General features: G+C 33.8%; 1 protein-coding gene across 3 annotated transcripts in view; it reads left to right on the forward strand.

The window, feature by feature from the left end:
• Positions 1-24,871, forward strand: part of MDGA2 (MAM domain containing glycosylphosphatidylinositol anchor 2) — an 845,317-nt gene that overhangs the window by 687,915 nt on the left and 132,531 nt on the right. For all 3 annotated transcript variants that reach the window (XR_004384228.1, XR_004384229.1, XM_032871192.1), the window contains exon 9: positions 22,564-22,833. Coding sequence is in view for 1 of the 3 variants with exons in the window: in XM_032871192.1 (XP_032727083.1) it covers positions 22,564-22,833 (270 nt within the window). In the remaining 2 variants the exon portion in view is untranslated. The remainder of the gene's footprint in view (positions 1-22,563; positions 22,834-24,871) is intronic.

Consider the following 24,871-nt stretch of genomic DNA (forward strand, 5'->3'; position numbering starts at 1 on the left):
CTGAGCCACCTGGGTGCCCCCTACCTTAGACATTTTTATGTCAAATTCTCAGTTACATTTCTTCAGGACAGATCACAAAAGTCATTTGTGACATTGCTGCAGTGATAATGAGACAGATCGCACGTCTTAGAGATTAGTAATGAGAAACCCAGCCTTGTTTGCTTTGCCAGCCTTTTCCTAAAAATTCACCTTGAGCATATCAGTAGTTTAATCAATTACTTGAGAGAACTGTCATTTGAGAATGATACTTCAGATAAGCTTTTGCTGAATACCTTTCTTAAAATAAGTTGAGGTCAATGAATATCCTATGACAGGTATTTTAGTATCTCACTGTCATGAACGATTACAGATAGAGAGATAGATAAACAAGAACAGAATTGTGAGCATCACTGTAATGGCTTAAAATAATTAAGGCTACTTTGAGTAAATGTGAACAGTTACCTTTCATAAAGTGGGGCGCCTGCATGGCTCAGTGGGTTAAAGCCTCTGCCTTCGGCTCAGGTCATGGTCCTAGAGTCCTGGGATCGAGCCCTGCATCAGTCTCTCTGCCCAGCAGGGAGCCTGTTTCCTCCTCTCTCTCTGCCTGCCTCTCTGCCTACTTATGATCTCTGTCAAATAAATAAATAAATAAAATATTAAAAAAAAAAAAGAATCATAAAGTCCTTCTCCCAGAATGCTCCTGGGAAATCAGAAAGAATTCTTAACCAATAATTTTCTGATAGATGATCAGACGTTCTTGGCAGGTTATGCTCAGAAGTATAAAATAAGTTACTCAGTTCTATTGACTTCAACAATTAAATTGGTTCTAGGCAATCAGATATAGTTTACTGATGATGATTTAGGACATTTTGCCAATGTGTTTGTAAGAAAACTGAGATAGCATGCTAAACATCTTATTGTCCTTTGGTAAATGATGTCCACTGACTCTAATTTTCTTTCCTCAGTACCTTGTTTAAGATTTTCTAGTATCTAGCAAAGTTAAAGACACAAATTTAATCAGCCTGTAAATGAGAATCATAAAGAAAGTCTTACATCAATATTTTCAGGGAAGATGGTTAGGAGATTCTGGGGTCAGTGTCGGCAGATGCTTAGGTTGTCAGCCTTCAATATTGTTCTTCCACTTTATGTGGTCATTAGTGTTGAGTAAAGCACCTCAGTGCTTTGTAATTAAAGGGAGTAGCTTAACCTCGGAGAGAATCCCTAAAGGGGTTTTGTTGATACAAATAATAAAGGCACAGATGTAGAGGTCGCTGATAAAACTTCTCATACAAAAGGCTTCTGTATCCATTTTTGCATAATTGAGTTCTGTATGTGACACTGTTCTTGAATGGAAAATAATTGATAACTTTGTGCCATCTGTTATTTTGTGTCTTTGCCAAGTGCCAACACCATAAGGTAAAGACAATAGTTTGCAAGCACTGCAGTGTGCTAATACTCACTTGGAACCTGATATTCCAGCAAGCTTCCTCAGGTTGTCAAAGCTATCATAACATAGTGATGCTTTTCAGTCAGGCAAATATAGTATTCACAGTGTTGTCTCTTGACGAATTAAAACCCAAGAAAGCTTGAAGTTTTAGTTTCTCCTAGAAAATTGTCCCAATTACAGATAGCAAGTGGTTACTTGATAAGGTAGAAATTGCAATGTTAATGCAGTAGGATAAGTTGATAAGATCTGTGATTTTATATCATCTGTCTCCTGTTTCACTTCAATACCTGATTATTGAAATTATGTAAGGTTCAAGGAGGTGTGTTCCTTGACTTCATCCTGTGTTATTTTATGATCTGTATATGGTACCACCCCAGAAAAATTGAAAGCAGATTTACTGATGTCCAGTTCTTTATTAGCTCAAGGGTGAACCATTCAAGTAGACGTTTGCTCCATTGTCAGGAGAGATGCCATGTTTCTTTTGCTTGACATTGAGAGTGGATTTACTCACTGTGGTCTATCTTGGAAAATTATTCTTCATTTGTTGTAAGTGTATAGTATCCTTGTTGTCAGCACATGTTATTTTGGGTAGCTTTAAGTCAGACAGGGGATGAGTGTTCCCTCAAGAAAGCTGCCCTTTCTCCAAAAAATTATCTGGCCTACCCATACTATAAATCCCTTTAACATGCTTACCAATATTAAAACAAAGTCAAACATTAGCAGGAATTTACACAGGATAATGCAAGGTATTGATGTATCAATTTAGCATTCCATGGGATCTAAAAACTTAAAATTTTAATGTATAGTTACATAGAAATATATACCCTTCTAGGGTCAGTGCAGTTCTTTTCAACAAATTTCTAGGAGAAACACTTTGTATGCAAGGATTTCTCAAACAAATTAGATAATCAGTAGAAATTATGTTGATAAAGAAATTATTTCCTGCCATAGTATTATTTTATTTTATTTTATTTGTTATTTCTTTTCAATCACTTTCACATCTTAATTCATTTAATGTTCATGAGAACTCATTAATAAAGACAGGAAAGGTCTTGACTTAAAATTCACAAAGTAAAGGGTAGGAAAACAAATATGGAAAGTCTGTGGCTTTTGTCCCAGTCACCCTGAACCCATCAGCTTCAGCAACAGGAAAACACTTCCAGTTCCTTGTCTGCAGCCAGTTTCTTCTGTATTCTTCCCTTATTCCATTGTAATTATACTCAGTAGGCCCCAAAGGGAGGGAAATGAATGAGAAAAGAAAGGGAAATATGATAATGAGTATTAAAGAACAATTCCTACTTAAAATAAAATTTGAAGGGAAGCTCAGCAAATACCTACTTAGGGATTTTAGTATTAACTGTAATTTAGAACAACTGTTATTAAGTCTGCTAAAGTTTTGCCAGTGACTTTGGTATTCGGGATTAAAAAGCAAAGTGGAAACTTCAGTTATGTGTAAATGGTGTACTTATGTCAACAGAAAATTGGAATACGAAAAGAATTCTTAGCTCTTTGGCAAGTTAGCAATCACAACCATTTGTCTATTGCAATATTTTGATATGGTTGCAGGAGCAGATCTAGTTCAATACTTAAGGAGAAACTGTAGTGTTATAAATCAGCTGTGTAAGATTTTAGCTGGTGGATTGATGGACTATGTAAAGATTCTTGAAGAATGTGATGAGGATCATTAGGTACAACTATCCATTGGAAACCATGGTCTTGATTTGGATATAATGGCATTGATTTGCTGGTTATGGATTTGTAATCAGGAATCATTTATTTTCTATGTAGAAATATTATGGGTGATTTGATTATATTTTGTATATTTGTATGATAAATAGCATTTTCACTCAATAATCTTAAAGGAAGGATCACATATGTAAAAAAGTGAGCAAAATCAGCGATGAAATACTCCATATTGCATGGACAAGCCTCAATGAGGCCTTTTCGTATAGTGTAATTCAAAACCTTGGCCAGCGTTATTTTTGGAAGATCATTGTTGTTTAAAGGTGAGCAAAGAATCTTGAGGAAACCATGTGAAATTATTTATAAAAATTCACAAAAATAAGTTAAAAATTAAATTATGACTGTTAACACTTCCCTAGAGATTGTCATTCCTGATTTTTATTTCCCCAAGAATTGGAAGGCATGTTTGAAGAAATAGAGATGCATGTCAGATACTTATTTTCACACTAGAAAAATTAAATACTGGGTATAGTTTGTTGTTTTTGATAAAATAAGTAAAGAATCAAGACTGAGGATGTAGAAGTTAGTTATGAAGACTTCCAGGAGTTGGAAGTCAGAGATTTGATTTGAGATGTTCACTGGAATCATGGAAAATATTTCGATGTGTCTTTATTACAATAATATTCTGTCACTAATATATCATAGCCTTATTTTTATACTTACTAATATTAGTGATATTAATTATGTATTAATAATAAATCAATATTCAAACTAGTTTTATTGAACTAGTGGGTATTGCAAAGGTAGCATTTTGCTGGATGAAGGAAAGAATCAACACTCTCATCATCTCTTCTCTGTTTTGAATGGCATAAATAACAAATATAATGCTAGTGCAAAGTACCATACAGCTGAACTAATTTTTTTCAATGCACAGAGTGTCAAAAACTTCAACTTTCGAAACCTCCAGTACAAGGACGGTGAAAGTACTTACTTACTTGAAAGTAAGGCTTGCAACCAGGAAAATATTGAAATTCATCCCTACACAGCAAGGGGGATTGAACAAATTAAATGAGCACTCAAATGAAAGACATTTAATTTTTAAATCTCCATAGCACTTTGGGATATCTTAGCTTTCAGTAGGAATATTTTGATGGTGCTCCTCTGGAAGCATATTTAAGAAGACAATTTTCTTAATAGTAATTCTCGTTGATGGAGAAAAGTCAACTGAATATTACCTTAATTCAAATTTATTAATCATAAAATACACTGTGAAGTAAATTATAGGAAACTTTGTGGAAAAATTCAAAATAATACCGTCTTATGGATAAATACATTTATTATATAAATATTAATGACATAAGTATTCAATTAAGAAATTAAATAAGGTACATGGTTATATACTCAAAATAATTATCCTGCTTATTTTAATATTCCTGTAATACAATTTTTAAAATATTTCTTTATGAATGCATATGGATATGTGCTAAATTTTTAAAAATATTTTAATCAGTTTTTAAAGAAACTAATTTTTCATTCCATCAATATATTAAAACTAATTTGTAAGCCAATGGTTAAATATTTCAAAACTCATATAAACTTAATAATTTAGGGACCTCTTATACAAGGTTTGAGAAACTAATTGCATGGTTACATGGTTATCCCACTTGTCTTCCTGCTAGCATTTGTATGACACTATCTTACGTAATAGTCACTAATAAGTATCTTATCTACTGAGGAAAATTGCAAGCAGGACTTGAGAGCGGGACTTGTGTCTGACATACTTCTGGAATACAGTGTCCAAAAGAAGATTTAATATTTAAGTGATGTTCAATCACTTTTGAATGAATGATTGAATGTATAGATCTGGCTTGATATCTATCAAATACTACTCAACTTCTGACACCATGCTGCACTAAAAATCATACCCTCTTATCTCTATTGTCAACCTTTTTGGTTCCTTTTTGGTTTGCCACCTCTCTAATTTGGTTCAAAGAATCATTCACTTCCATGGTCAGTCCAAATCTTTGAGTTAACTGAGACCCAGATATTTTAATTGAAAGTTCAAGAAGAGTACAATGCCTGGATTTCAGTCCCAGCATCTTTCCACCGTAAGCATTACTTTCCTGCAGTTTTTGTGCCTCCTTCCTCTCTGTGTACTCCAAAGATTGTTTAACAACTACCTTATGAAGACCTAAATTACTCCATTCCCCAGTGATGCTCTTCTCTAGTGAAAAACTTAAAGCATTAAATCTATATACCATTCATTTCACACTCACCATTGGACATTTCTCAAGCTCTTTTAAACTTATCCATTACACTATTTAAATATCCATTTATTTATACCTGGTCTTCCCTGGCTAGACCAGAAACTCTGTGAGGATAGGGACTTGTTTTATTTCTCACACTGCCTGATACACTGATTTGCATATAGTGGTATTAAAAGGTACACATACCTTTTATTTTCCATTTCTTGTCTTCTAGTTCAGACTCCAAGTTTCTTAAAAGTTAGAAAAAGTGTTATACATCATGCTTCACATAATTCCTTTTTTCAATAGATATTTATTCATTGACATAAATATGTGTTTTCTTTTTTTCAAGGATAAACAAAGGCTTTTAAAATCAGAGCTGGTCAGAACTTTTCAAAATCTGAAATATAGACATTTTACAAAGTCACACACTAACCCAAATGTGTTTACATTTCAGTCAATGCATCTATATACAGAAACTCTAGGAAAGGACCGATTTTGCAAACTCAGGATTTAATATAAATGTACAATTACCATACATTCCAAAATGTGTGAATGAAGATATAAATACTGTCTTACATCTCTGAATCATTCTTTAGGAAAGATTTAGCACTTTTTAATAAGGCTTCTGTAACATTTCCCAATGTTTGCAAATGCAGCAACTATGACTTGGCAGAAGCAATGAAAGCATTTCTTCCTCTGTTACCAACAATTATCCCAGAAGCTGAAACTTCATATACAAAGTTTCTTGCTATAAAAGAATTTACAGCATATTAAAAAGTGCTTTGCTTCTTCTGTCTTTACCGTTGTGTGAAATACAGCGAAATAATACAGGGGTTTTTTAGGTAGTCATTAACTGTTTTGAAGTATGTAGTATACCTTGAAAGCATTCACTGGAGATCCCTGTAATTAATTTCAGTAGCATAACACATGGCTGTCTAAATCACTACCTATATGTCCTATTTCAATAGAAATGATATTTAAGGTACTTCTTGACTATTAGCATCTATAGTAGCCTTTCCTCATCCACAGGGGATACATTCCAAGATCCCCGTGGATGAAACTGTGGATGATACCAAACGCTATTATGATGCTTTTTGTATACATAGATATCTATGATAAAGTTCAGTTTAGAAATTGTAAGAAAAATTAACAGCTAATGATAAATAAAACAGTTGTAACAATAAACTGTTAGTAAAAGATATGTGAATGTGATTTCTCTCTCTTCTCTGTTCCTCTCTCTTTCTATTTCTCCCTCTCAAAATATATCTTCTTATACTGTACTCACCCACCTTCTTGTGATGATGCGAGATAATAAACTGTCAATACTGAGATGAAGTAAGGCAAATGACACAGGCATTGTGATGTAGCCTTAGGCTCCTATTGACCTTCTGCCTGACCTTATGTCTTATATCCTTCAGGATGGTGGTTGACTGCAGGTAATTGAAACAGGACCATGCAAACCATAGATAAGAGGGGCCTACTGTATATTAAATGTTCTCATCAAATTATAATAAATGAATAAGCCATTTTGATGCCCAAATTAGAATGATATATTAATTTAAGTATTTTCTGGGTGTAAGTAGTTGTTCTTAACGATCTTTTCATGAGAGTGTTTATCTTTGTTATTATAAGGCAGACAAGTAAATTAAAACCATGCATCATATTTGCATATTAGAACTACAACTATATTTAATAATACAGCTTTGTAGCCACTGGAATTATAATCATTTTGGTTTTCTTTTCTTATTTGTTTGTTGTTTTTGTTGAAAATATTTTGTGTATAAATACATGTACATGAAGACTGTCTTTAACCTTCATAGAAAATAAGATAACTAAAGTATCTACTAAATATAAAAACACTGAAGGAAGCGAAGAGCAAAAACTGAAAACCGTGCAACTTCTACTCACTAATATTTTTGGTGTTGGAGACCATTTTTTTTAGCTCCTTCCTACCAAGACTAAAGCAACATATCATCTACTTTTGGCCTAGATTAAGCTTCATTATTTCATATCAAGATTTTCCAGGATAATTCTTCATTGAATCCCCCTCTTTATTTCTGAAAATTTCTTATATACTAAGTTCACTATCATGTTAATGATCTATATTATCAATATATCTGATTTATAAAGGGTGAATGAATTTACATTTCATTTGTCAAAGAAGACATCTGTTTTTTTAAGTAAAATCCAGTGATTCAACAAGAGCAATCAACATATGAAATAGCTATGTATAATGAACTTCCAGATAGAAAATGCAACATTTTAAATATATTTTTGTTAGACCAACCTCATTCATGTTTTACTTAATTGGTGCTATTATCAAATAACCATTTCTCCTTCCTTAAAAATGCAGGACTTCTACTTTATTGAGTACCATAACTGTTCCTTTGTTTCCTTTATTGTTGCCAAAATCTGTGTAAACCGTGTTCTCTTACCTTGCTTTCTGATTACTTCACTTTTCTGTTTCCAGTGTCCTGTCTTCTTTTCTAAACATCCCCAGTGCATGTGCTAGAGGAGTCCCCAAGTCATATCTATGAATCCACATCCCTTTTCCCAGTATCCTATTTTCATGCCAGAACCACAACAATATTCAATGATTTTTATTTTAATTTATTCAAAGTTTAATTTTCTATGTCAGCACCAATGCTTTATAGATCTCTTCATTTCCCTTTAATTCCATCAGAAATTGTGCATCCTCTTGGAAAACAATTAACTGAATTTCACCTCCTGAACTTAAAACTATGTATAAAATGTAAGCTTGTGTCCAAAAGTTCTGAGAATTGGCTTTGTGATAATTCATAAGCTGTTGCAGCTTCTGAATGCAGATTCTTCTTCTATTAAATAAAAGTGAACATTAAATGGGTTCCTCAGTTTGTTCAGTCATAAAACTTATTCTGAGGTGGTAGTAGAAGCAATGATTCTATTTGTGTTCAGTTTTATTTTAAACTGGAGGAATTGTGAAACTGAACTTTTATAACATATATCAATTTTTAAAACACAAGGACAGTTACATAACATCATACTCTATAGTCCAGATTCAAAATCTGTCAAATTCAGTCACTTATTTTTGTTATTCACTATGCATTTGTAAATCAGACATCAGCACAAATTGTGGATTGCAGTTTCATTTTCTGAGAAGGTTGTTCTGCTTAATTGGCCTTCCTGGTTGACTTAGAATTAATTAGAAGGCTAGTTATATTAAAATGATCCTTATTGCTTATGTTTCTGAAATATCCCTTGCATTAATGAATACAAAGGATAGAAAGGGTCAAGTTTTCGAGGACTTAGTTTCTAGCATTTCTTCTGCTTCTCAACTAAGGGATCTCAATATTATTGAGGGATCTCAAATATTATTTGACTTTGTTGCTCTGAGTCGTTTCCAGCTTTTATGGAAGTATTTTAGCTTTGAAACCACCTTGTTCAGTTATATGGACACACAGTTAAGCTCTAAAAGGCCATAAAGGAAAAATCAGAGTAGATTTTAGGGCTGATTTAATCAATTAAAAATACCCAAAAAATTAAATCAGTTCTATTACGAAAAACTTCCTTGGGTTATCTGGAACCGGTTTATTCTTCACTTTCTTTTAGGCCTAGAAACAGTATGGCTAAATAGTAAATAGTATCTATTAATCCTATAAAGCAAAGTTTCCGTAAAACGGGAGTACGGAGTATACTATCACTCTTGTTAGGAGGAAGCAATTACAGTGGTTCTATACATTATCCATCATATGCCTTGTATCAATAATACAAATATACACATATTTTCAGTAGCATAACAATTTAATAATTATGCACCATAATTCCAGAATTCTATCTTTCAGAGAAAACCGTTAGGGATGTGAGGTAATAGTTACCAACAATCTCAAAATGTTTGTCAACAGAGGTGAACACTAATTTTGTAAAGTATATCACCAAATCTTTGGTGTTGCTTTCCTGCCAATGGTTCACAAATGTTATAGACAATTTTGTTTTTGAACTACATTCCCCTATATTGCCAACTTCTGAGGTAGACTAACATTATGCTAAAGACTAATTTATAATTTGCTTTTTAAATTTTTTATTAACATATAATGTATTATTAGCCCCAGGGGTACAGGTCTATGAATCATCAAGTTTACACACTTCACTATAATTTGCTTTTGATACTGCTTCCTCTAGTTGCTGTGTTGGAAAGAACATGGACTTTGAAGTCAAGCAGTTTGGCATCTAAAGTGTGTCACTTGTATTGTGTAGGATGCTCCAGAATTCAGCTTCCCAGATTTAGGTTCCTTATATGTAAGATGGAGGTCATAATATAACTGTAAAAGATTGCCATGAGGGGTTGCCTGAGTGGCTCACTTCAGTCCAGTCAAGCACTGGACTCTTGATTTTGGTTTAGGTCCTAATCTCCCGGCCTTGAGATCAAAACTGAGTCATCTCCGTGCTCAGTGGGGAGCCTGCTGAAGATTCTCTCCTTCTTCCTCTGCCCCTCCTGCTCATGTGCTCTCACTCTCTAAAAAAATTATAAATAGATACATATAGATAGATAGACAGATAAAATTATTGTAAGGATTAAATGAGGTCGTAAGTATGTGAAATGTGCTTGCACAGCCGCACAGAGTAGATTAATCCTAAAAGTGTTGTTTTAATCTCCGTTTTTTAATATACACTTAGTCAAACCCTACAGAATTACCAGTACCTTTTTCTAAGTCCATCCTTTTCCACATCTTTCTCTGCTAAATTAATTCAGGCTTATTTTAAGACCTGGTCTAGCAATTCTCTTATTCTTTCTGACATCAAATAAGTAATGTGTTTCCCAACATCAATCCTCTGATTCTTTGAAACCTCTGGGAGTCCAAAATTCAATTCAATGCCAGCACTAACTGCCTGGAGTTAGTGAAGATCCCAGGAGTTAATGATGAGCTCAGTCCTGCAACATTAGCTACATGTCAGACACCAGATAGAATTCCCAATTGCCAGCCATACTTCTCACCAACCAGCTGCAATTTTGAGAGTTCCCAAGACCTCCTCCCCTTCCAAGTTTGATAATTTTCTAAACACCTCATAGAACTCAGGGAAACACTTTCCTTAAATGTACCAGTTTATTATAAAGGATGTATCTCGGAAACAGCCAAGTGAAAGAGATGCGCAGAGCAAGGTGTGGGGTGAGGAAGAGGGGTAGTTGAAAGATTCCTTTCTCTTTGCAAAGGTACCATTCTTCCAGCACGTGTGTTTACCACGTGTGTTTACCAACCTGGAAACTCCCCTAACCCCGTTGATGAGGTATTTTTAATGGATGTCTCATTATGTAGGCATAATTGATTAAATCATTGGCCAGTAGTACTTGAACTAAGTCTCTAATCTCCAGCCTCTACCCTTCCTGGAGGTGAGAGGATGGGATGGAAATTTCCAATCTTCAAATCCATGCTTTATCTTTCTGGAAACCAGCCCATATTCCATATCCTTAGCTAGGGGCTGGTTGAGGTTCACTTCATTAGCATAAATTTCTGTGTGGTTGAAAGGGGCTTGTCGTAAGTAACAAAGCGCACTCTTATTACTCAGGAATTTCCAAGAGTTTTAGGTACTCTGTGCCAGGAATCAAGAGCAAAGATCAAACATATATTCCCCATTATACTACAGCAGTTAATCAGCTATTCCTCATACAAACTCACATATTCCTTGTTCATATTAAATTGTGCTTACTTACACATATTAAGATATTCCCTTTATACTAAGATTGTAAATTGCATGTTAACAGGAGTAATTTTTATTCATTTTAATTTAATCCCCTAATATATCATCATGTACCCAGCATTATCTAAAAATTCTCTATTTATGTGCTTGATTGATACAAATGAGGATCTTTTGAATCCATATCCTTCAGTAGCATCATGCTTAGAGAAATTACATGGTAAATTCTAAATTGCTAACATTTTGAAGGTAAATTGGCCTAGGTTCAAATATGCTTGGTGTTTCTCAGTGCATAAACAGGTTACTCGCAATCATTTCTGAATTTTAGTGTCCTTACCAATAAGATGGATATAATTGCAAGACCATGAAAAGATTTAAGAGAAGAACACACACAGATGCAGAAAAAGAGGTTTTCCTACAATAAAAGATGCAACTTCACTATTTTTATTGGACAACAGAAGAATTTAATTCACTAACTTAACACTCAAACTCCTGGATTTTCCACCTAAGTACTGGATTTTTAAAATTATTTTTAATAACAGCACAATTTCCCCAGATGTCCATAAACAACGGCAAAGAACAGACAAGTGTTTCATTGGACAGGTATTTGACTTGAGCAGAAATGGCTTTAGAAAAAATGACCCTAGTGTGTACATGTTTAGCAGTGACCTAAGAATTAAATAACTAAGATCACACATAAACGGAAGTTCTCCAAACAGGTGACTATTTTCTTCTTTTAACTATAATTAAACTGAAGATAGTTCTATACTTATTTAACATCAATGGTCTTGCACTCCCTTAAAGACTCAAAAATGGGTTATATTAACATTTTTAAAAATTAGCTTGAAAGTTTCTTTATTATAGATTAAATGTCTTTTATTATTTGTGTAAATCAAAAGTATTGCTTTGTGTATAGTTCTGGTGCTCATGAGAACCTGGCAATTGTTTTTAAGAAATAGAGGTAAAATTTGATTCATACGCAATGTTAAAAGAAATCATGAACTCATCTCTGATCCCCTTATTAAGAAATAAACACTAATGCACATTTCTCTATAGTTGGATGTTTTCATAGGTTACTCTTTCCAAATAAGTTAGACATTTGTATATGGATTTAAAGATTTAGAGCCATACTCTACTTGGAACATTTGCCAGACATCTGGAACCAGTAGATACAAGTATAATAAATACCAAAAATCTGATTGTGAGCACTTTATACTTAATAATTTTATTCCAATCAAAATCCTCAATAACTGTAAAATGTTACACGTTTACCACCAGATAACAAATCTTTTACATGCACTCATTATATATATTAACATATGGATAATACAGAAATTCATTTTCATGAAGTACTTTGTTATATACACAACATTTTGAATCCGGTTTGAAATCCATCATTAATAACACTTTTTTTCTTTAACCTAGCAGTTTTATTGCAATACTTTTATGCTTTCCATAAAACATAATTCCCATTTTTGACCTATCCAAGTTTATACATTCTAAATGACAGTGTGAATAGACCAATGTCTATTTTCATTAATAACCTTAATAACCAATGTTTCCAAAGGAAATATTGTGAGAGAGCACTAAATCATGAAAAATTGATAGTGTTTGTAATTGGGAAGAATGAAGCATAGGTTATAGTTAGGAGCCTGCTCTCTGGAGTCAGATCAGCTTGTTTTAATCCTTATTCTGCTACTTTTTAGCCTGGTAACTTTGCTTAATGTCTCTATGCCTCACTGTCTTCTAGAAAATGAGTTTTTGCTGTAAAAAGATAAATCATGTGAATATATTTACACAGTCCCTAGAACTCAGTCAACATTTAATATCAACATATATAATTATTTTTATTACCATCACCCTTCAGTATATATGTAGGGAGATGGTTTAACAAGATCTTTGAACCAGAGGTTACTAACATAAGTGAACACATTTAGTATACTATAATGGTATATTTTTAGAATATAATGGTACAATTTTAGAATTATTTGTTCAACTGAGCAAAACACAATTACCTATTTATTTCTCCTGAAGAGTCTTTCCTATCTAAGTGGATTTTTTTCTCACCATATATATTTTTTTTTCTTAAAATTAAATGCTTCATAATAAAGCATACTAAGTAACTCTTACACTATGAAACACTTATTTTATCAGAATAGTGAACTCTTAACTTTTTTCACACCTGAAGCTTTCTTTCATTATATTTAAAGTCTTCACACTACACCATTTAATCCTAACCGTTTAGGTCTCTTCTCACTGGGTATTCCAAGGAATGAAAGGCTGAGGTCAATAATATCCAGCTTGCTTAAAGTGAACCTTATATCACAGAAGTTTTCCATAGGCAAATGTGACTGGATTACAGTGAGTGTGCTCAGTTTCACATTTTCTCACTTATTTTGAGATTATGGAACCACCCCGAATCCAGGTAGTTTGGGCATTCTATTAAATAACAGTAATGATTACTTCCATTTAAGGATGCTTTCCAAATCAGACCCTGTTGAACTTTATGAAAATACACTGTGTTTGAAGAGATTTAACTCAACACTATCAAATGTTTTTATAGGCTGTTAATAAATGAGTGGACTGAATCTTCTAGGTTTGGATGAATGACACATTCACATATACTGAGGGTATAAAAAATCCCTTATTTGAAATAATCTAATAGGTCAGATACATTCAAAGAATTCCCAAGAAAATCACTCATACAAAAAGTAAATATGGATTTTAGGATATTGCCCTGGTAAGTAAAATTAATTATATTTTGACCTTTGCCATTTAAAAACAAACTTATAAGAAGAAAGATAAACAGTTGCAAACACTATTAGACAAATACAAATATAATGAGAGTAAATGTGTATTCACTTAACATATTTGCATTTGACTCTAGTACTGTTAATTTCCATTTCATTTCAGCTTTCCATTCCAGTGATCTTAAAATCATTCCAAATTTTCCTACCTCTGAAATATTAAATTCCAACCAATTCTGTTTATCGACTGTAACTTTCTGGGCTCTGACTCCGTTGTTCTCAGTGTACTTGCTTTTCAGATTTTTAAATTATCCTAGTAATTCAATCCATTGATTGTCTGCCCCCATTAGTTTCCTTCTAAGTTTATTTCCTTCTGGAACCAACTTGGATCCCAGGATCTGTTGCTTAAACTGTGTTCTCCCCATTGCCTATCCATTTCTCATTTTGCCTCACTCACCAAGTATGTACCCGATATTAAACTGCAGAGTTTTGTAGGCTCAGAGTTTTGTTTTAGTTACCTGTTATTGTGTAGCAAACTATTCTTGATACCTAGGAGATTAAAATAATCACACTTCATTATATCTAATTATCTACTCCCTACTGAGTCAAGAATTTGAAGAGAGCCTGCCTGGGCTCTTTCTCTGCTTCATGTGCTATTATCTGGGTTGCTTGGTGGTGTTTTGCAGGTGGCTGGTCTGGTCTGGAAGGTTGAAGATGGCCTCACATGTCTAGAACCTTGGTGGGGATGACTGGAAGGCTGACCTTAACTCTGCCCTTTCCTTCTCAGTATAATCTCAGGGCCTCTTGAGATGGTTTTTTTAGTAAGGTAGTTGGACTTATTTCATGGGTCTGGGCTCCCAGAATAAGTATTTTAAGACATAGAAAGTGAAACTCCCAGTCTGCTGTGGCCTGAGCCTAGAAAACGATGGAGCATTAGTTTTGATCTATTTTATTGGTCAAAATAAACACAGAATCCATAGAGTAGACATAGAACCCAGGTCTTGATGGAAGGAATATTGAAGATCTTGTAGATATCTTTACTCTTACATCGTTCATTTGTCCTTTCTTTTTTTATGCATTCAATAATGATCTGGTACTAGCTATAATGCTCATATACAGAGGATACAGAGGATGTGCAATGAAGGGAGTTTTAAGTCCCTTTATAATGGAACTTACATGAACTAGATATGAACAAATAATGTTGCTAAGCAATAAGTAATTATTATTAATAGTAGGAGAGATGCATTACTAATTGTTAGTCCAGGGTAGGCTTTCTAAAGAGGTAAAATACAAACAATGAGAATAATGCAGCCATGGAAAAGTGAAGGAAAGAACATTTGGGGAAGAAGGTCTAGAATCCAGAAAGGGCTTCTCATACAGAAATAGGAAGAAAGCCTGTGTTTCTGAAACAGAATAATTAAGATAAGAATGGTTGAGAATATGGCCAGAGCCAGAACATGCAGGACCTTGTAGGCCTGATTAACAAGCAGAGGTGAGTCAATAAAGTGTTCTAAACAGGAGAATAACAAGAGGTGATTTCTCTTGTAAGAGAATATGTGGCCAGTATCTGAGAAATAGGAGGTCAAAAAAAGAAGCACATTGGCCTGGTAGAAGGCTATTGCAGGACATTCAAAGTAGTCCTTGTGAGAGTTAATAGTGGCAGTGGAGACTGAGAGAAATGTATAAACTCCTGATATATTTTGAAGATAGAGTTAATAGGTAAGTTTCTTTTCTGATCATAGACAATATTATTGAACAAAGAGGTATCATTCCTGATCTCTACTATTCAGCCATCCCTTCATATGCCAAAAATCTACAACACACATTGTATATACTAAATAGAAAATACTTTTGCTATAATCATTTATGATATTAAACTTGTCTATACATATATTTTTTTCAATCTAAAATTGTGTATTGTTAACATTTGGCACATTTTATTACTTCATTTCTTTAAAGCATTCAAATCTTTTAATTTTGTAATAAAACTCTGGATCCACATATCTCTCTGCTTATTTATATTGATTCTCCTGTAGTAGCTTTTATTTTCCTCTAACCCCATAATTGACTATATTCAGGAGTAAATCCAAATTTGGTATTTTACGTGTCTTTGTTTATACTAGCTCTGAGCTATCTTAACAAAACCATATCAGGCCTCCATTTTGAACTTTATATCTGTATTTCCACTTGGTTATCAGACAAGCGTGATTCTGGACATATATTAGACAAAATATTCTACATCACCTTTCCAATGTAAACAACCAAAGGTACTAGGAAGTTACTAAAAATACTATTAAAAGCATTAAAATGGAATAAACCTAACCAAAGAGGCTAAGAATCTATACTCAGAAAACTATAAAGTCCTCATGAAAGAAATTGAGGAAGACACAAAGAAATGGAAAAATGTTCCATGCTCCTGGATTGGAAGAATAAATATTGTGAAAATGTCTATGCTACCTAAAGCAATCTGCACATTTAATGCAATCCCTATCAAAATACCATCCATTTTTTTCAAAGAAATGGAACAAATAATCCTAAAATTTATGTGGAACCAGAAAAGACCTCGAATAGCCAAAGGAATATTGAAAAAGAAAGCCAAAGTTGGTGGCATCACAATTCTGGACTTCAAGCTCTACTACAAACCTGTCATCATCAAGACAGCATGGTACTGGCACAAAAACAGACACATAGATCAATGGAACAGAATAGAGAGCCCAGAAATAGACCCTCAACTCTATGGTCAACTAATCTTCGACAAAGCAGGAAAGAATGTCCAATGGAAAAAAGACAGCCTCTTCAATAAATGGTTTTGGGAAAATTGGACGGCCACATGCAGAAAAATGAAATTGGACCATTTCCTTACACCACACACGAAAATAGACTCAAAATAGATGAAGGACCTCAATGTGAGAAAGGAATCCATCAAAATCCTTGAGGAGAACACAAGCAGCAACCTCTTCGACCTCAGCCTCAGCAACATCTTCCTAGGAACATCGCCAAAGGCAAGGGAAGCAAGGGCAAAAATGAACTATTGAGATTTCATCAAGATCAAAAGCTTTTGCACAGCAAAGGAAAGAGTTAACAAGACCAAAAGACAACTGACAGAATGGGAGAAGATATTTGCAAACGACATATCAGATAAAGGGCTAGTGTCCAAAATCTATAAAGAACTTAGCAAACTCAACACCCAAAGAACAAATAATCCAATCAAGAAATGGGCAGAAGACATGAACAGACATTTCTGCTAAGAAGACATCCAGATGACCAACAGACACATGAAAAAGTGCTCCATATCACTCGGCATCAGGGAAATACAAATCAAAACCACAATGAGATATCACCTCACACCAGTCAGAATGGCTAAAATTAACAAGTCAGGAAATGACAGATGCTGGCGAGGATGCGGAGAAAGGGGAACCCTCCTACACTGTTGGTGGGAATGCAAGCTGGTGCAACCACTCTGGAAAACAGCATGGAGGTTCCTCAAAATGTTGAAAATAGAGCTACCCTATGACCCAGCAATCGCACTATTGGGTATTTACCCTAAAGATAGAAACATAGTGATCCGAAGGGGCACGTGCACCCGAATGTTTATAGCAGCCATGTCTACAATAGCCAAACTATGGAAAGAACCTAGATGTCCATCAACAGATGAATGGATAAAGAAGATGTGGTATATATACACAATGGAATACTATGCAGCCATCAAAAGAAATGAAATCTTGTCATTTGCGACGACATGGATGGAACTAGAGGGTATCATGCTTAGCGAAATAAGTCAATTGGAGAAAGACAACTATCATATGATCTCCCTGATATGAGGAAGTGGGGATGCAATATGGAGGGTTAAGGGGCTAGGAGAAAAATAAATGAAATAAGATGGGATTGGGAGGGAGAGAAACCATAAGTGACTTAATCACACAAAACAAACTGAGGGTTGCTGGGGGAAAGGGGGTTGGGAGAGGGGAGTGGGGTTATGGACATTGGGGAGGGTATGTGCTATGATGAGTGCTGTGAAGTGTGTAAATCTGGCGATTCACAGACCTGTACCCCTGGGGATAAAAATATATGTTTATAAAAAATAAAAAATAGAAAAATTTTAAAAAAGCATTAAAATGTTTATTTTAATAATACGGTGTCAAATTTATAAGAAAGCTGGACAATGAGGCTGATTTTGCCCTGAGAGCATTTGCTGACAAGGGTGAATTTGAGCATCAGTTGTGATGGCATTTCTGGCTAAGGGGTACAAAATTCCAAACCCATAGTATTTCCTGGGGGAAAATTCTACCCTTAGAAGTGGGAACTCAAAAGACTGCATCCATAGGAGAAGAGTAAAGTAGAAATAAACCCAGTCTACACATTCCTACTTCTAAGAAATTTGTCTTTGAAGTGAGCAGAGTAGGGATGATGTGGGAATACATACTTTACATTATAATCACCAACTGCCTCTTACCTGGATTTTTAACTCAAATTCATATCACCTGGATGGTTAAAGTAAAACCTTAAGCCAGGAATTTAGATTAATGTGATCCTAGATATTGATGTCAGTAGCTGCCTATAGATACAAATCTCTCTAGAGGAAAAACAAAATCATCTTAAAATTAAAGAGTTTATTTTTAAAAATATATTTTTAAAGAACATAAATATTTTTTTTAAAGATTTTATTTATTTCTCTGACAGAGAGAGATCACAAGTAGGCAGAGAGGCAGGCAGAGAGAGAGGAGGAAGCAGGCTCCCTGCCGAGCAGAGGCCCTATGTGGGGCTCCATCCCAGGAACCTGAGTTCATGACCTGAGCTGAAGGCAGAGTCTTTAACCCACTGAGCCACCCAGGCACCCAGAACATAAGTATTTTTAAAGACCAACAAATAGCACATAATCAAAATTAACCAGGAATCCACAGAGACAAATTACCCTGAGAGAAGGCCAACAGAAAAACATCCTTAAAATCATAATTGGAAATATATGACAGTATAAAACAATCACTTTGTTTAAAGAAATAAGAGATAAACCTTACTGTGTTCGCAGGTAATGAGAAAGTATGAAAGTAATGGCATGCCAGGTATACAAAAGAACTATACAGAATACTTATAAATGAAAACTTTGTTCTTGTAATTAAAAACACAGTGGATGGGTTTAGCATGCTCAGAAGAATTTATTCATAATGCAATACAGGAAAAGCAAGAAATGGAAAAGTTGGAAGAGAGTATAAGTGGCATATAAGAGAGAATGGAAAAGATGCTCAAGTGAGGATAGAAAGAAAAGAGCACAGGTATTATTTAAGAGTTAACGGTGAGATTTTCCAGAAATTTCTTAGATGAAAGACATCATACTTAAATCAACAGGTCTTAAAATCCAGCATCACAAACTGTTAAGTACAAAGAAATCTCTACTTAAAAATATTATATTGAAGCTGTAGAACATCAAAGGTAAAAACATTTGAAAGTAGCTGTAGAAAAAAAGCACAGTGACTTCAAAGTATGAAAATTTGAGTTTACTTCCCTACAGCAGTAATGGCCATCTAAAGATGGTAGAATGGTGTCCTAACATACTGAAAGAAAATAACTGCCAACCTCTAATCCTATGTACAAGGAAAGCATCTTTTAAGAATAAGGTTAAAATATATATTTTCAGAAAATCAAGATCAGAAAGGTCACTAAAGATAATTCTAAATGATGTACTTTAGATAATATTTGAAAAGTGATCGTGGATTTGTATGGTCTGTAGTGAAAGAAGGATTTAAAGGGAAATGAGTCAGCATATATCTGGACAATTCTAAAAAATTGTGCAGGTATAACATTATAGTCATGCCCAATAGGTTTTAAGAGAAGAAAAGAGAATTAAAATTAGTAGCAGGAAAAGAGTTGGAATAATCATTCAATCCATAAATCTGAAAGAAGACAAAGAAAAAAGATCACAAAACAAAATAAAAAGTACAAAACAGGAAGGTACATTTCTACTCAAATATATCAATAGTCATAGTAAATGTAAATAAAGTATTAAATGCTCTCAGTAAAATAAAAAGATTTCCAGACTTTCTTGAAAAAAATAGGTTATAACCACATGCTGTTTAAAAGAGATGCTTGTAAAGTATAAGGATAGTAGAACTTTAAAGGTTGGAAAAGACATAACATGCAACTACTAAGTGAATGTCAGGGTTACTATATTAATTCAGAAAAAATCGAGTTTTAAATAATAAATTGCAAAATGATAAAAACTTCAATTTACCAATAAAATAAAGAAATTTTAAATTTCTCTGTACTTACTAGTGTAACCTCAAAATATGTAAATCAAAAAGAAGACATAACTATAAGAATTTTTTTTAAACTACTACCCTTTTGGCAGTGTTTAACCACCATTCTTCTACATTAATTCAAGTAGAATAAGCGGGGTAAAAACCCAACAACTGCATAGATGATTTGGACAACTCATTTGTCAGACTTGACCCAACACCACATCATATCCCTAAATCTCAGACTATTCCTTCTTTGCAAGCATACATAGAACAAAAATCAATTATATATTGGACTATAAATCATGTTTCAACAAATTTCAGATGATTGAATGCATATGGTCTATTTTCTTCTCTAACCACGATTAAATTAAAAAATCAGAAAGAAGAGATAATAAAAAATACCCTATATATTTGTAAATGAAGAAACACTTGCCAACTAGGTATCCCTACTGTGTGACTAGCAGGTGCACAAGTTCAACCCGTCCACTGTACCCTAAACTACCTCTCCTTCTTTTCCCATCTTCATCACTGACAACATTATTTACCTCACTATCTAAAATGTCATTTGTGGTTTCACTGACATTGCCTTAGTTCAGTCTCTTAACAATGATGTTCTCAATTTCTCTGTGACCAGACTCTTCCCTTTGCGGTCTGTACTCCTCCTATCTGCCACAATATTCTTTCTAAAAGATTGGTTTAGTTAATAAAGCCTTCATTAAAAAAAAAAATTAGATGGACTTAGAGGGTATTACATTAAGTGAAATAAGTCAAAGACAAATACCATATGATTTCATTTACATGTGGAATCTGACAAAACAGACAAAACAGAAAAAAAATTCTCATGGATGCGGGAAACAGAGAGGTAACAGAAAAAGGGGTAGGGGATGGATGAAATAAAATGAAGGGGATTATGAGATACAATAGAAAAAATTAATGATTGTCAATACCAACAGAATAAAACCTATACTCCATGATGTGACATTCAAGAATCCTTGAATAGAGTCTCTTTCTTCCCATCTTTATTTCTTCCTGAGCTCTCATGCACCTTTTGTGTACCAGCTATGCTAATTAATTTATACTTCTCTGAACGCCCCCTCCTCTCTATCTTCTTTTTACCTTTGAGCATATTAATCTCCTTACCTGGGATGTTCTCTCTTATTGCTTACCCACCTAACCATTTCCTATATATGCTGGAAGGTAAAGCTCAAGTAGCACATTCATTGAGATGCCTTGCATGGTCAGTCCTCATAGTATTACTCACTTCTTTACTTTCTACCCGAGAATTGTTTTTTGTCTTTCAGTTTTGTAAATCAGCAATTTAAATATCTGCCTCTTGTATTAGGCATATTACATGCCTCATAAATTACATGCAGACAGAAATTTTTTTTCTCATTTATTTTTTAAAAATTCTTAATGCTTACAAAGGAAGAGCTCAAAAATTGAATTTATGAGTAAAATGAAGTTTAGTAAGATAGTTTAAACATTTTTATTGAAAGAAGCAAGAAGGGCCAGTCAACAGATAGACAATGAGAAAGAACAGCAATAGTATAGAAAGTAGATGGGATAACATGTAAAGAATATTGGAGGGCACATTTGGTGTGGCTGTCCTAAAACCTTTTAGCATCTTGATGGAAGGGATGCCAAGTAGAGTTGTATGGTTTTTATACTGCACAACTCAAGGAGATGTCATACACATCTAGTCAAGGATGCAATTGTGCTATGCAGTGCAATCCTGAGTAGTTTCCTATCTTATTTGATTAAATGAACCTCAACATTAGTGTCAAGGAAGTAATTGTTACTTAACTACTGGGAGTCATTAAGAAAAGGATTATATTTTGCATATTCTACATAATGAGAGAAGTATGTAACACTTTATAGAACTCTTTCTGTCAAATACAAAAAAGTTAGGTACCTGATGTAGCAAGTTTTTATTATACGGAAAACAATCACAATTAAAACATGTAAGTGAATCATTGCAGTAAGTTAGAAACCATGTCCACCTGTGGTATAATTTGCAGAGTTTGCTTAAGACACATGAATATTATGACTTTAAGTCAAAGCAGTTCAGACAAAATAATTTAGAAAATAAATTATGTATTTGTGCTACCTATTCTGTTAAATAACAGATACTCGGAAGCCAAACTAAGAATAATTAGAATTCACCAACTTGAACCCATGGCTTTATCTGTTTCCAAGTCTTATGCTAGTTTGAAGATTCTGTGTTTTACAGCAAGAACATCAACTGGTTGATGACAATATAAACCCAACATAGTCATGATATTTTGTTCTGGGAAGTAGCTAGAAAGGAAAAATAAACTCTGCTACTTTCACCTGCAAATGCTTTTTCAAAGCAATGGATTTCATTCACTGCCCACAGTCCGTAAATGATGTTTCCCATTTCTCATCCCAAACTGAAGTTCCTGGTTTGTTCTCCACCCACCTCTGACTCCTTCCCTGTTGCTAGATGTGCTCTTAAAAATAGCTTCTCACAATAATAATAGTTCCTGGCTTATTGCAAACCACGTGTTTCATCTGTTTTAACGTGTCTTCTACAGATCCTCCTGCTGTGGAGCCAGCGTTCCTAGAGATCCGGCAAGGACAAGATCGAAGTATTACTATGAGCTGCCGGGTTCTGAGAGCCTATCCAATACGGGTACTGACCTATGAGTGGCGCTTAGGCAATAAATTATTACGGACGGGTCAGTTTGACTCTCAAGAGTACACAGAATACCCAGTGAAGAGTCTTTCCAATGAGAACTATGGGGTTTATAATTGTAGCATCATAAATGAAGCTGGAGCTGGGAGATGCAGCTTTCTTGTTACAGGTAAGATTCTAAATATTTCACCTTGTATATATTTTTGATGAAGGGATCTTAGGCTAAGTCAATATAAGAAAGTGTTTTGCAAATCCATGGAACATACTATGAGTAATGTGTCTGCTATAGTTAGAGCTATTCATTTCTTTCAGAGGCAAATTTATTTTAGCAGTTGCAGTTTATGTGCCTATGAAATTAGAAGTTTATGTGAATTGAAGAGTTGGTGAAGAGGTTGGTTATTTTGAGTGTTTAATAAAGTGACAAATCTTAACCAGCTTTTTTAGATCAAATTGCAAATATTAATACATATTTTCTTCTGCAAGTCTAAAAGTGCTTGTTAACCAATACCTGCTTTGGTTTTCTTAACAGTAGAAAGGGTATTTTTCTTCTTCCTATTTATTTACTACCTCTGTATGTGTGGTGGAACTCAATTTTGTCCTTGGCTTACCTTTGGTTAACAAATATTCAAAGGAAAAGCAATAAAGTTGTATCTGGCATATAATAAATTAGAAAGAAGTATCAATCAATATGTTTTGATATCATTATATAAGAGTGTATTAAAAGAAATATTAAGTCTGTATTAAATCTTAGGTAATTATATAAATTATTTTATAATCTATATACTAAAGTAAATTTGTGTGATTTTTGAGCTGGGGTTTAGACATACATTAAAAGGATATATTCCTTTTATTCCTTTTCAGGATTATTTTGTTCTGGTAAAGTTAATTTTAATAGCTGGAGTGTTCATGCTAGTAAAAGAAGAAACTGGACATTGTATATTATCTGAAAAGCAGTTGTAAATATTATGATTAAAGTGTTTCAGATTTAATTAAAACTTGTTCATTAGTAATATATATTTTTATTCACAAGTTCTTACTTGTAAGAAAATTTTCTAAACATGAATCACCTTGAGATGTTTTGGCTTCTTGAAATGTGATAGTAGGTAGATAAAATGTAATGGACGAACCAATATGAAGATGTCCCCTCTGCTGGATCTTACCACCTCTTGATTTTGCAATCCCTTTTTTCAGCATTCAGTTGGACTTAAAGATTTCTACTTTGATTCTTAAAGTGAACTAGTCAAACAAAAACGGAAGTCCCTAGGACCATACTACTTGTTGTTTTCTACTTATGGTAGAAACGGTTGACCTTTTCTTTTCTTTTTTTTTTTTTTTTTTATTAACGCCCAAAACAAAAATACTCCATAAAATTAACTACATCCCTTCCTTCAAACTTTTGGGACTTATATTCATTCTAATTTCTTTGTTATTCCTGACATTGTTTTCTAACTTTAGTCTAGTTTAGGTCATGCTGCCTCTGTAAGATTTTTATTTGTTCTCTGTTATGTGACCCAAATCCTATTTTCTGAACTAGAAGACTAGCTAATTTCCATTCAAGATCCATGGGGTGTAGTAAGTAGATTTTGATAGCTCCAGAAAGGAATAAACCTGTTAGGGGTTGCCCCACAAAGGGAGAGGAAAGAGCCCCATGAATTGATTTGTTTCTAGTGTGTATTTTTCTGTCTTCATATCAGCCTCATTTTTTCAATATTTCCACATATAATCTAATATAGTTTTGAAGAAAAGAGAAAATAATTGTGTTCCAAGTATTGTATAATCTAGGAAAATATACATTTGACCCTTGAACAATACAGGAGTTTGGAGCATCAACACCCCAGATAGTCAAAAATTTTCATATAGCTTTTAACTCCCTCAAAACTTTACTAATAGCCTACTGTTGACCAGAAGGCTTACTGATGACATAGTCTTAATACATATTTTGCGTATTATATGTATTATATATCTTATTTCTACAATAAAGTAAGCTAGAGATGTTTTATAAACCATATTTTTATAATAAGGTAAGCTAGAGAAAAGAAAATGTTATTAAGAAAATCATAAGAGAAAATACATGTATAGTACTGTGCTGTAAAATAAAAACAAAAAATTAAAAAAAAACAAAAAACAGAAACCTCCATGTGTAAGTAGACCCATGAAGTTCGAATCTCTGTTGTTCAAGGGTTTATTGTGTGAAGAAATCAATGATT

This window comes from Lontra canadensis, unplaced genomic scaffold (assembly GCF_010015895.1).
Source record: "Lontra canadensis isolate GAN:19392208 unplaced genomic scaffold, GSC_riverotter_1.0 scaffold42, whole genome shotgun sequence".
In the NCBI taxonomy this organism is placed as follows: Eukaryota; Metazoa; Chordata; class Mammalia; order Carnivora; family Mustelidae; genus Lontra; species Lontra canadensis.